Source organism: Chrysemys picta, chromosome 6 (genome assembly GCF_011386835.1).
Source record: "Chrysemys picta bellii isolate R12L10 chromosome 6, ASM1138683v2, whole genome shotgun sequence".
Classification (NCBI taxonomy): domain Eukaryota; kingdom Metazoa; phylum Chordata; order Testudines; family Emydidae; genus Chrysemys; species Chrysemys picta.
Window position 1 is genome coordinate 46,039,365 of NC_088796.1, and position 13,004 is coordinate 46,052,368.

Sequence of the window (13,004 nt, forward strand, 5' to 3'; positions counted from 1 at the left end):
AGAAACTGCAATTACTGTAACTTAGGCCTGGTCTACACTAGGAGGTTATGTCGAATTTAGCAGCGTTAAATCGAATTAACCCTGCACCTGTCCACACAACGAAGCTATTTAGTTCGACATAGAGGTCTCTTAAATTCGATTTCTGTACTCCTCCTCAATGAGGGGAGTAGGGCTAAATTAGACATGGCCATGTCGAATTAGAGTAGGTGTGGATGGAAATCGACGCTAATAGCTCCGGGAGCTATCCCACAGTGCACCACTCTGTTGACGCTCTGGACAGCAGTCCGAGCTCGGATGCTCTGACCAGCCACACAGGAAAAGCCCCGGAGAAATTTGAATTCCTTTTCCTGTCTGGGCAGTTTGAATCTCATTTCCTGTTTGGACATCGTGGCGAGCTCAGCAGCACTGGCAACGATGCAGAGATCTCCAGCAGAGGTGACCACGCGATCTCAGAATAGAAAGAGGGTCCCAGCATGGACTGATCGGGAAGTCTTGGATCTGATCACTGTGTGGGGTGATGAGTCCGTGCTTTCGGAGCTGCGATCGAAAAGACGGAATGCGAAGATCTACGAGAAGATCTCAAAAGCCATGACAGAGAGGATACAGCCGGGATGCAACGCAGTGCCGCGTGAAAATCAAGGAGCTGAGACAAGCGTACCAGAAGACCAAAGAGTCAAACGGACGCTCCGGATCCCAGCCCCAGACATGCCGTTTCTACGAGGCACTGCATTCCATTCTAGGTACGGCCGCCACCACTACCCCACCACTGACCGTGGACTCTGAGGATGGGATATTGTCGACGGCCGCTTCCTCGGAGATGTTAGCGGACGGGGAAGATGAGGAAGGTGAGGAGGACGACGAGGCAGTCGACAGCGCTTACAATGCTGATTTCCCAGACAGCCAGGATCTCTTCATCACCCTCACAGAGATCCCCTAGCAACCGTCCCCAGGCGTTAACCCAGACTCTGAATCAGGGGAAGGATCAGTCGGTAAGTGTTTTAAACACGTAAACATTTATTTTGAACAGAACAGGAATATTAACAATGGGTTTTTCATGATTTGTTTGCCCTAGGCGCTCTACTTTTTAGTCCTTGCCAGTGCAGCTACTGGAAAAGAAGGTCTATATGTCCGGGAATAGAGCTGAAATCCTCATGGGACATCTCCACGAAGCTCTCCTGGAGGTAATTGGAAAGTCTTTGCATGAGGTTCCTGGGGAAAGCGGCCTTATTGTGTCCTCCGTGGTAGGAAACTTTTCCTCACCAGGCTATCAAGTACTCTGGGATCATTGCCTTGCAGAGCATGGCGGCATACGGCCCTGGTTTTTGCTGGCTTTCACACAGCATGCGTTCTTTCTCGGTCTCAGAAATTCTCAGCAGAGTGATGTTGCTCATGGTGACCTGCTTAGAATTAGGGGAATGTTACTATTGGGACTGCTTGCCTGTTCCTTTACAGAACTGTCACCGGCGGTTTACTATCACGCGGTGGAGGCGGGAGAGGGGCAGCATACAGGGATCTTTCCCGGGGACAGCCGCGAGGAGGTGAGACAGGGCAGAGGTCATGCTTGCCGGATTGCCGGCAGCAGGAACTGCCCAACGATAGGAGCATTGCTTTGAACGTGAAAGGAGGGCACTGCTCTAATTTAAGTTTTAAGCAGTCAAAAGTCTACCGCTTATCACGTCAGCCTGCTACCCGAATTCCGCTGTCCTGCCCCGCTTGTCTGATCTCCACTCCAAGACCCCAGGCACTGAATGCGAAGGCCGAAAATTCGACCTTGTCCTGAGTGCGCATGTGATAGGTGCTGTGCATGGTCTTGGTCACAGAGAAAGACTGTGTTCATGGTTCACAAAAAATTATCTTTGTGAGGAATTCACTCCCTTTTTCCCATCCCACAGCTGTGACTGTCTCCCGACCTACCCTGGCATCCCCCTCGCAGAGGCTGGCGCAGATTAGGCGGAGAAAGAAAAGGACATGGGACGACATGTTCTCAGAACTTATGGGCTGCTCCCGAGCCGATGCGGCCCAGCAGACCCAGTGGAGGGAGAACATGTCGCAATACCAGCGAGCACACAGTGAACGGGAGGAGAGATGGCAGCAGGAAGACCAGCAGGCGACTCAAACGCTGCTTGGACTAATGAGGGAGCAAACGGACACGCTCCGGCGCCTTGTGGATGTTCTGCAGGACCAGAGGCAGGAGGACAGAGCCCCGCTGCAGTCTCTCTCTAACCGCCCTCCCCCGCCACAAACTCCCATACCCCCCTCACCCAAAGTCCCAAGAGGTTACCCTGCTCACTGAGGAACCTAGCTTTCAAAGCCTCCTGGATGCACAGCGCGTCCTGCTGGGCTCTTCTAATCGCATGGCTTTCTGGCTGGGCGTAATCAGCAGCCAGGCTATTCGCCTCAACCTACCACCCCGCCATAAAGGTCTCCCCCTTGCTCTCACAGAGATCGTGGAGCACACAGTAAGCTGTGCTAACAATGGGGATACTGGTTTCGCTGAGATCAGAGCGAGTCAGTAAGCTTCTCCATCTCCCCTTGAGATGGCCAAAAGCACACTCCACCACCATTCTGCACTTGCTCAGACGGTAGTTGAAGAGTTCTTTTTCAGTGTCCAGGGCGCCTGTATAGGGCTTCATGAGCCAGGGCATTAGCGGGTAGGCTGGGTCCCCGAGGATCACTATAGGCATCTCCACATCCCCAACAGTTATTTTCTGGTCCGGGAAGTAAATACCTTCCTGCAGCCGTCTAAACAGACCAGAGTTCCTGAAAACACGAGCATCATGAACCTTGCCCGGCCAGCCTACGTTGATGTTTGTAAAACGTCCCCTATGGTCCACCAGTGCTTGCAGCACCATTGAACAGTAGCCCTTTCAGTTAATGTACTGGCTGGCCTGGTGGTCCGGTCCCAGGATAGGGATGCGAGTTCCATCTATAGCCCCACCGCAGTTTGGGAATCCCATCGCGGCGAAGCCATCTATGATAACCTGGACGTTTCCAAGGGTCACTACCTTTGACAGCAGTAGCTCAACGATTGCGTTGGCTACTTGCATCACAGCAACCCCCACAGTAGATTTGCCGACACCAAAGTGATTCGCGACTGACTGGTAGCTGTCTGGCGTTGCAAGCTTCCAGAGGGCTATGGCCACTCGCTTCTGGACAGTCAGGGCTGCTCGCATCCGGATGTCCTTGCGCTTCAGGGCAGGGGACAGCAACTCACAAAATTCCAGGAAAGTTCCCTTCCGCATGTGAAAGTTTCACAGCCACTGCGATTCATCCCAGACCTGCAGCACTATGCGGTCCCACCAGTCTGTGCTTGTTTCCCGGGCCCAGAATCGCTGTTCCACAGCATCAACATGACCCATTGCCACCATGATGTTCACAGCGCGGGGTCCCGTGCTTTGTGAGAGGTCTGTGCCACTCTCAGACTTCATGTCCTCACCGCGCTGCTGTAGCCTCCTCGCACGATTACTCAGCATCTGCCTCTGGAAAAGGTGGATGATAAGGTGCGAGGTGCTGACAACGGCCATAACTGCAGCGATGGTCGCAGCGGGCTCCATGCTCGCAGTGCTGTGGCATCCGTGCTGTCACGCACCAGAAAAGTGCGCGAACTGATTGCCCACCGGCGCTTTCAGGGAGGGAGGGCGGGAGTGACGGTTGGATGACGACAGTTACCCAAAACCACCCTTGACACATTTTTTTCCCCAGCAGGCATTGGGGGCTCGACCCAGAATTCCAATGGGCAGCGCGGACCGCGGGAACTGTGGGATAGCTGCCCACAGTGCACTGCTTCCAATGTCGACGCTTGCCCCATTAGTGTGGACTCACAAAGTCGAATTACTGTCCTTAGTGTGGATACACACGTTCGACTTCGTAATATCGATTCCACATATTCGATTTAAGTACAATCGAACTACTCTCGTAGTGTAGACATACCCTTACAGTCCCCCTAACTGCACCAGTTACAACTTTGAAGGAGTCGATGGTCACAAACCTGGTTGAGGCTATCCTGAAGGAAACCTAACATATTCTCCAGGGAAGAGTTAAGCACTCTGAAGTCAGACTTGAATTTAAAAAAAAAAAATGACCAAAATCCCAGAGAGGAAAATAAACTTGTAAAGTCATCGTTTGAGTAGGATAACCAGATCTGGTTTAAAAAAAAAAAAAATAGGATGCCTATGCCAAGGAAGGCAAGACAGGGCACTTGAGATGTGCTGCTGGTGGGGGAGAGGGGGGGGCGGGAAATGGGGTAAGAGAAAAATCACAGCCATTCTTCCATCTTCAACCAAGCCACACTCTTCTGACTCACCCACTGCTTACTTTGGGTGAGAGGGCTGGAAAAGAAACTGGCAGGGGAGGCTGTAATGTCGGAGAATAGGGTATAAGTCAATTTCTATTATATGGCTTTTGAAGTGAGTGAGTACACACCCCAAATACTGGAGAGCTTCTCTAGGCTTTTTGGATAGTGGCAATGGCAGCTTCCAGAATAGGAGGAGAAGGATTCAGACTTTGCCTATGCTTTCCACCAACTTTCTGTTTGGCTTGTGAGTTCTTCAAGTAGCTAGTCTACAAGTCCTTACAAAAAAGACCACTTGAAAAACAAAAACCAGAGACACCAGGGCAGACCCTAAAAGGACATTTCATTGACAGATGGTCACCCAGAGGTTTGAACAGTTGAGACTTCCGGGGATTTCTCTCTGTATCTTAGGACTGCTTCCAACATGATAGACATTGGAACCTTAGACACATACCTAAATATAAACACAGTAATCCCACTGGTTTCAGTTGGACTCCTCTTACACTTAAAATTAGATGTTATTTAAAGTCCTTGCTGAACTGGAGCCAGGGGGAGGAAAGGTGAGATGCCAGGTTCTTGATCTTAAAGTTTTTCTTATTATCTTAGGTCCTACGACTCTATGATCTTAGGAGGGCAGAGCTGTTCGTGGCAGCTAGACTTCCAGTCCAGCAGTGTCCTTCACAGGTGGCAGGCTATCAACCTTACAGAAATGATCTTTATATTTAAGGAACTTATCCCCTTTGAGTGCTTCTCAATGAAGGAGTGACTTATTTCTCTTAATTCAGTCTGTGAGTACCAGGGACAGATGGGATTTAACTATGAATTCTCTGTAGATCTCATCATTCACCAACCTTATGATGAGAACAGGGGGAGGGATAGCTCAGTGGTTTGAGCATTGGCCTGCTAAACCCAGGGTTGAGAGTTCAATCCTTGAGGGGGCCACTTAGGGATCTGGGGCAAAATCAGTACTTGGTCCTGCTAGTGAAGGCAGGGGGCTGGACTCAATGTCCCTTCCAGTTCTAGGAGATCTCCATTAATAAAAAAAAAAAAATGCTGGGACAGGCAATGTCAATAGTCAGATGCAGTTTAAAATTAGTCACATGTCCTCCCCAACCCTGCTACTCTTCAGGCCCACCCTCCACCTGGATCTGTGGATAATCAGGGCCTGCTTCCACCACCAACTACTCTGGTCTATGCTATGGGCTCTGTCCACCCTTTTCAGGCAGAAAGCTCATAGTGGAGATCTCCAGTTGCACAATAGGGAGAACCTGACTGATTGGAAGACTCAGAGCAGTTCAAACCCATGGAGCCTGAGTACATTGGCCCCAGGACACTAGAAATAAATGAGGAGGAGGAGTCCTATTGGGCATTTTGTTTTGTTCTGCATGATAAATATTTTAGCCGTTCTTGAGGTTAAAAAAAATAAAGGCGCTTGCCTTTCAGACAGCATACAGCAGCTTCAAAATAAAAAAGTTCCAGGAGCCAGCAACAAAATAGCATCAAAATCTGCAGCCATCAATTGGCTTCAATGACTTCCATGCTTAGGAACTGAGCATGCAACTGTGATATTATGAATCTATATCCATAGTGCACAAATGCATTTACCAAGTTCTTGGGTATTTATCATGTAGTAGCTTCAGTGGTACTGTCACATTTAGTTTTAGGGCTTGGCTACACTTGCACTTTATATCGCGATAAAGCCTCCCAGAGCGCTCTACCTTACTCCCCGTCCACACTGGCAAGGCATGTAGAGCGCTCTGACTCCCTGGCTAGAGTGCTCCTGGTACTCCAACTCTATGAGAGGGATAACGGCTGTTGCGTATTGGCTGAGACGCCCCACAGCCAGTGCGAACGAGGATTTACATTACAGCGCTCTGACATCCCATAATCTCCTTAAGTCAAGTGGCCTCTCTTCTCTTTGTTGTGAAATCGGCAGAGGATTGCGGAAGTGCCTTTTCAGAGCTCCGTTTCAGACAGCGGCTGCTTATCTGCAACGGGGCAAAGCAAATGTTTACTGAGTGAGTGAGAGAGAGGAAGGGGGGCTAGAGGGATCTGAACTTACAAGATAGCGTCCTGACACACTCTCAGCACTCCAAAAACCCTCTCTCTCTCTCCCCCCCCCCCCACATACAAACAACACACTCCACCCCACCTCCCTCATTTGAAAAGCATGTTGCAGCCACTTGAACGCTGGGATAGCTGCCCATAATGCACTGTTCCCAATGTCACTGCAAATGCCACAAATGTGGCCATGCCAGTGTGCTTGCAGCTGTCAGTGTGGACAGTCTGCAGTGCTTTTCCTAGTGTGCTCTCCGAAGGCTGGTTTAACCCAAAGTGCTCTACAGCTGCAAGTGTAGCCAAGCCCTTAGTTTGTACCTTGGTCAGCTTGCCTCTACTCTGAGTTCTTTAATAGGTACCCTCAACTAGCTCCTCTTGAAGGAGCTAGTTTTATTTGTTTACCTGCCTTCCCCTAATGAAAACTGATCAATATGGGTTAGAAGTAAAACTGAATTGAAATTCTCCATGCCACATGAAGTCATGTGGGTAGCACAATATCGTGGCCTTAATTTTTTTTTAATCCACACAGAGGAAACAAACCCATTTTTCCTACTCCAAGACACTGATGGAGCTATACTAATAAATAGCACTACCCTCCTCGGAGTTTTCCATTACCCAAGAGCAATCGTCTCCTAAAAGGAAATACTATTCACCATGTCTGAATCATTCTAAAATCCAAATCACTACCTATACAAGAGACTTGGATGCTATACAAAATATGCATGTCTACATATTATAGCATAGCAAACTAGGCTTATAACTACGTTTTTGCATAGCATCAGAAGAACAATTAGATGGACTGAATTAAAAATATTAAATGACACAGAAGACAGAACAGCCCCTAACACATGCCACAGACAACATAGGACAGCAGTTTATTCAAAGCTGAAGCTCCTAGCAGACAAAGAATGCCAGAGAAGCAATTGCCAATAGATGTGCTGCTGAAAATTTAGAACCCCCTTAACTGTAATTTTTCAAAAATAAAACATTAGTCAACATATTGTAGATCCATTGTACCATATATAAACTGTACTAAAACATTAAGCAGGCTGACCGACTAGATTTTTAAAAGTGTAAATATTTTAAAATGAGAAATCTAGTTTCCTCTGCTGCATATGACTGCAAGCTATTCTTCAATTTGATCATTTTATTTTTAACCCAGAGAAGATATAAATAAATTTCCTTTCGAGAGAAATTAAGGCTATTCAAAAAAAGTCTATTTAGACAAGCCATGCATTATGTTCCGTTTTAGCCATGTATGTCCACTAGTAGCTGAAAATATTCAGCCAAGAAAAGCATTAGCTACTTCAGATAAAATAATGTGTGTCTAAAGTGGCACAGATTGGTGACTTGGCAATTGTGACATTGAAAAGAGCAGTAGCAAAAATAAAATGCAATGTGGTTTCAATTTATAAAGAAACCTTGTTTGCATGCAAAAAAGGTGGATTTAGTTCTTCAGTTTGATTAAGAGTAATGAAATGGTGATTATGAAAACAAGTATTAAAACATTTACTCACTAAACTGGAGAGCCTCAGCTTCCTCATTGGCAACACTAACTTCTTTCTGTATCTCACTTTTGTCGAGCAAAATTGGAACCCCTGCTAGCTAACAGATCAGACAAAAAAAAAGACTTCATTATGCTTTTTAAATTTGCAGGGGAAGGGAAAATATTCCACTATGAATTGACCATGATGTTGGCTGAGTACCAAATACAATGGCATACTGAAGAATAGTGTTTGTTTTTTCATAAACTTCCGACTCGCTTTTAAAATGACAGATTTTTGCCTTAATCCAGATGTTCTCTATAATGGTCTTTATTCACCATTGTTTATGTCAACATTACCTTTTTGCTATACTAAACTCGTCAGAAGTTTAGTTCCCAAGATGAGCTTTGTATTAAGGGATTTATATATACATATATTCCCTTTATCTGTCATTTAGCAGCTTTTTACCACTGCATCATGCTTTTTACAGCAAATGCATCTAGTTTTGTATTGTTTAGGAAAATATTCATTTAAAATACTTTACAAAATTCTTTACTGTTTCATAAAACAGTAGAGTTCAGGCTACAGAGTTCAGGATGATGTCACTTCTATTTTAAGCAGAGAAAAATGCAAACTCAAGTGTCATACTAGCATACATTCCATTCAATTACCTGCATTCTCTGCTCTTTACAGTCACACAATTGTGCTAGGTACCATGAGGAATTTTGCTGCAGAACTCCAGACAAGCTCAAAGCAGGACGGTTCAAACCTGCCATCAATGCCACTTCATCTTGCCTGTCAATAGCCTCATTCACTTGGACTAAAGCTACATGAACTGAAAGGAAAACAACGCTTACAAACTGCAAAAACATTTTTTGCGCAAAATTTTTTTTTTGAATTGCTGCTTGTATTTACCTCTCTTTATACAAGCCAGTCAGTTACAGTTTTTATCCAGCAGAGGGTTATATTTTAAGGCTCCAATCCTACAAGAGCCTCAAACAGAGTCCACAGGGACTCCATGCAGGCATAAGGATTCTTCCACACTCATCCATTTGCAGGGTCAGGGCCTAAGTCTGAATCTCATCTATCTAAAAAGAGGGGTCAAAATTTACAGTATGCTGCAGCTAGTGGGAACTAACAGAAACATAAGGAAATAAAGCAGGTGAAACCAACTGGCTTCTGAACTGAAGAGTCTGATATCAGCAACAAGAACCAAAGAAGATATTATCCCAAGAGATTAATAATGGAAAAAAAAGCAGCAAGATGCCCCACAACACTGAAAGTAACCGTTGTAACGCTGACAAACATTTGCCACTTTTAAAAGCTATTTCTGTAAAAGAAGTAAATTTATGTCTTTGTCTGGAATTTGACACAAATACGTACATAACTGGTAGGTATGATGTGCCCATTTCCATAAGAAACTAGAATTACTTACTGTTGATCTTATTGATATTGCCTTGGATCTCGGCTTGGGTCAGCAATTCTTCATACACATCTCTTTCCTCTTCTGAAATTGAGCCATTCTAAAAACAAAATCCTTACTGGTTCACAAAGTGGAACACAAAGATACTTTCAGATGGTAGAATAGCCATTGTAGTACGAGTGGTTAAAACTTTATCAATCACAATAGGAAGATCTGCACTCCCTAGAATATTTAAAGCACCCTCTGCTTATTGTAAAGCATTGTGTATATTTTGATCAAAGCCTGTCTTCTCAAATTGAAACTGTTACTGTGAAATGAACGACGCAAGTGCAATTTTGTATTAATGGAAAATTCTATCAATAGAATGCGATACTTAATTATTATGTTTTACTCCCAGAAAAAGGTACTTTATATAAATCTTTGGTTAACAAACTTTGTTTCTACCCAGTAGGTAAATGAGAAAAATGAGCATCTTTTGGATTCTAAAATAGAAGAATTTTATAATCCTTACACGTCTCAAATACATTCATGGGTTATGTGTACAAACACAAAATACCTGTACACGTTTGCCTCCAGCCTGTTTATTCCATAGATTCCAAGACCAAAAGGGACCATTGCGATCAATCTTCTATAGTGACAATCATTCACCTAGTTTATCTTGAATACACTAGCTTATTAACGCAATCCTAGAAGAATCCTTTAAAAAAGTTTGCATGCACGCTTTTTATACAGCAATAACAAACTTATTAAGAATGTTAATAAAATCCAAATATGTTTCAATACCTTCAGTCTTGCATTCTCCTCTTTTCTTCTTTTAGCTTCCAGGAGTTCTTTCTGATATTCTGGTGCAAGGTCCTCAGCCACATTCATCAGCATTGCATTTGGGTTTCTCAGAGTTATAAGTGTTTGATCTGCTACTCCCTTCTCAATAGCTTCATTAATTGCAATGACTGCAGCATGCACTGAAAGAGGTGGATAAGATCCAAAACTTTAAAAAGAAGAGCCAATGAGAAAGTACTTCTGGATCACACAAAAATTAGTGTTACCAATTCTCTGTTCTCAAGGCTTCATTTATTGCTTTTAAGAATATTATACAGTAGAACCCCGTTTAGACTGTCAGCCCCCACCACCCATTCTCTAGTTTATTTGGATTTCTGGTTATCCAATCTGGCCCCAGTCCCAACTAGATTGGATAATCGGGGTTCCACTGTATTTGATCATGTTTCACCATAGTTTAACTTTTTGGGACTCTCCAATGTACAGAAAAGTCAGAATGTAGCTGTAATCACCAGTATAGGACAGGTTACTGTCTAAATTTGCAGAGGTTTGAAGAGTATTTTGTCATCTTATTTCAACAACAGAAATAGCACTTAAAAAAAAGCTCTCTGGTCATGATGGAAGTCCTGGATTTAAACCTTCCTCACATTACATAGCCTTGTGAAAAAAGGTTTGTGTAGAAGTTCCAATGCTCATCTTTTGTTTTGTGGCCACAGACTGTTCAAGATAGCAGAAAGATAAACAAGTAAGAGATTGGTAAAAGTTACAGGATAGTCGTAACTAAAACTAGTTCAAAGAAAAAAAAGACCAAAATAAATAGTTCCTCATTCTCCTCTCACACTGGTTTTACAGTGGTGTAACCATTGACTTTAGCAGAGCTTCTCTTGGTATGAGTGGTGAAAGTCACTCAGTATGCCATATGATCCACTAGAAGTTCCTCCCAACCCAAATTATTCTGAAATTAAACCTATAACAGCAGATACCAAGGTACAATGCCTCCTGTATCATGGATTGATTACATCCATCTATCTCCCCATCAGCACCCACCAATACTACTTCTATTTAGGTAAAGCAAGGGTATAATACAAACATACTGAACAAAGCTAGCTCTATGCATAAGATGTCATGGGGGTTTTTTTTTGGGGGGGAGGGGGGGAAGAAGGGAACTGTGACAGAACGTACCCATGTCCACACCCTACACACTATTGTGATAATACTTGTACAAACTATGCCTTGTGAGATATTTAAAAACAATTTGCTAATCGAGAATACGGCAAAATGCACATAGCAGCATGATATGTGAAGTTATAAACAGAACAGATCATGACTAAAAAGTACATTTTCCAGATAAGTCTGGGGAATGGCCAAACCAGTTCCTCAGAGACAAAGGGCAAGCTGATGCCTCAGCCAGGTGTAAACAACTCTGATCAACCATTACCTGCTACACGGCCATTCTTTGGCAGAGCAAAATAATCTACATCTTAGCAAAGAAACAGCATGGAGTTCCCTTCCACACAGCCTGCCTGTCGCCTTGCTCCCAGCTGGAAATGCTCCTTGAAGGGGAGACAGGACTATAAAAAGAAGGGGCAGACACTCCAATGCACCTCTCTCTCTTCCCCCCACCCCTCCCTGCCCATCGGTTCAGTGCACCAGAAGGAACAAAGGAAATAGTCATTGAACTGGAGAAGGGTTCTGACCCAAGAAGTTTGGTCAGACTGCTGAGAGCATTTGGTGAGAAAAACTTTGCTTTGAATTTACCACAGTTTAAGTTAGGCACGAGCTGCATTTTATCTTTTATTTTTCTTACAACCATTTCTGGCTTCAATGCCTCTTTGTAGTTAATAAACTTGTTTTATCTAATCCAGTGTGTTTGAATTGAAGTGTTTGGGGTACTCCATTTGGGGTAACAAGACGTATGCATATAATTTCTACCAATAAAAGGATGGACTTTATATACGCTTGTATTGTCCAGGAGAGGGTTGGGCAGTACATGACATGTTTCTGGGGGGGAAATCTAGGACTGTGGGGGGGTGTTGGGGTCACCCCGCAACCAAGTCTGGTAAGAGCCCAGGTGTGGCTGGCTGGCTTCAGCACACACTGAGACATAACTGGGAGTGACTTGTATGCTGGTGGCTGTGGTGTGTGAGCAGTCCAGACTCGAGCAGCAAAGCAGTATAGAAGGCACCCCAGGGCAGAGGGCAGGGGTGACAGCTACTCATTAGTCCGGATTGTACCCTGGGTACAGGCACAGTCACAGGCACATACCTGTTTTTAGCAGTTTTTATTCCGTTAACAGTTGGGGAATCTGTTATAGTCATAAGTGACAGCTCCCTTACAGTAATGTATTTTTCAGAAATACACCATACAAGCAGGACAGCTAGAGACCCGAGACCTGACTAGGACAACTGGAGTGGGCCATGGGGGCTGGAAGAAAGAGGATACATGTGCCGTTCCCCTGAACGCAGCTTACCTAGGGACATGGTGGATTCTCCACCACTTGAAATCTTTAAACGCAGATTGGATCTCTTTCTGAAAAAATATGCTTTAGCTCAGGGGTCAGCAACGTTGGCACGCGGCTCGCCAGGGTAAGGACCCTGGCGGGCCGGGCCAGTTTATTTACCTGCTGACGCAGCAGGTTCGGACGATTGCGGCCCCCACTGGCCGTGGTTCGCCGTCCTGGGCCAATGGGTTTGGCGGGAAGCCCGCCAGGGTGCTTACCCTGGCGAGCCGCGTGCCAAATGTTGCCAACCACTGTTCTAGCTCAACCACAAGTTATGGGCAGAATGTGGGAAGCCCAGAACAAAGTTCTATGGGCAGTGTTGTGCAATCTGATTAGATGCTCACAACAGTCCTTACCTCTCAGACCAGCTAAACCAACTTTAGAAGTTGTCAAGGAGAGATTGGGACTCACGAGGAAAGGGAAGAGCTAAATTTGCATCATTTATTTGAGAGGATAGAGGGGAAAAACATA

The 13,004-nt window shown here is 44.9% G+C and overlaps 1 protein-coding gene across 2 annotated transcripts in view; it reads right to left on the minus strand.

Annotated features, from left to right (window-relative positions):
- IQGAP2 (IQ motif containing GTPase activating protein 2) overlaps nt 1–13,004 on the minus strand; it is a 253,895-nt gene that overhangs the window by 88,469 nt on the left and 152,422 nt on the right. Inside the window, exons 8-11 of one of the 2 annotated variants that reach the window (XM_008167529.4) lie at nt 10,040–10,218; nt 9,269–9,356; nt 8,505–8,668; nt 7,867–7,954 (exon numbers count right to left, since the gene is read on the minus strand). In XM_008167529.4, coding sequence (XP_008165751.2) covers nt 7,867–7,954; nt 8,505–8,668; nt 9,269–9,356; nt 10,040–10,218 — 519 coding nt within the window. The remainder of the gene's footprint in view (nt 1–7,866; nt 7,955–8,504; nt 8,669–9,268; nt 9,357–10,039; nt 10,219–13,004) is intronic. The other variant, XM_065550077.1, reaches the window with a different exon arrangement.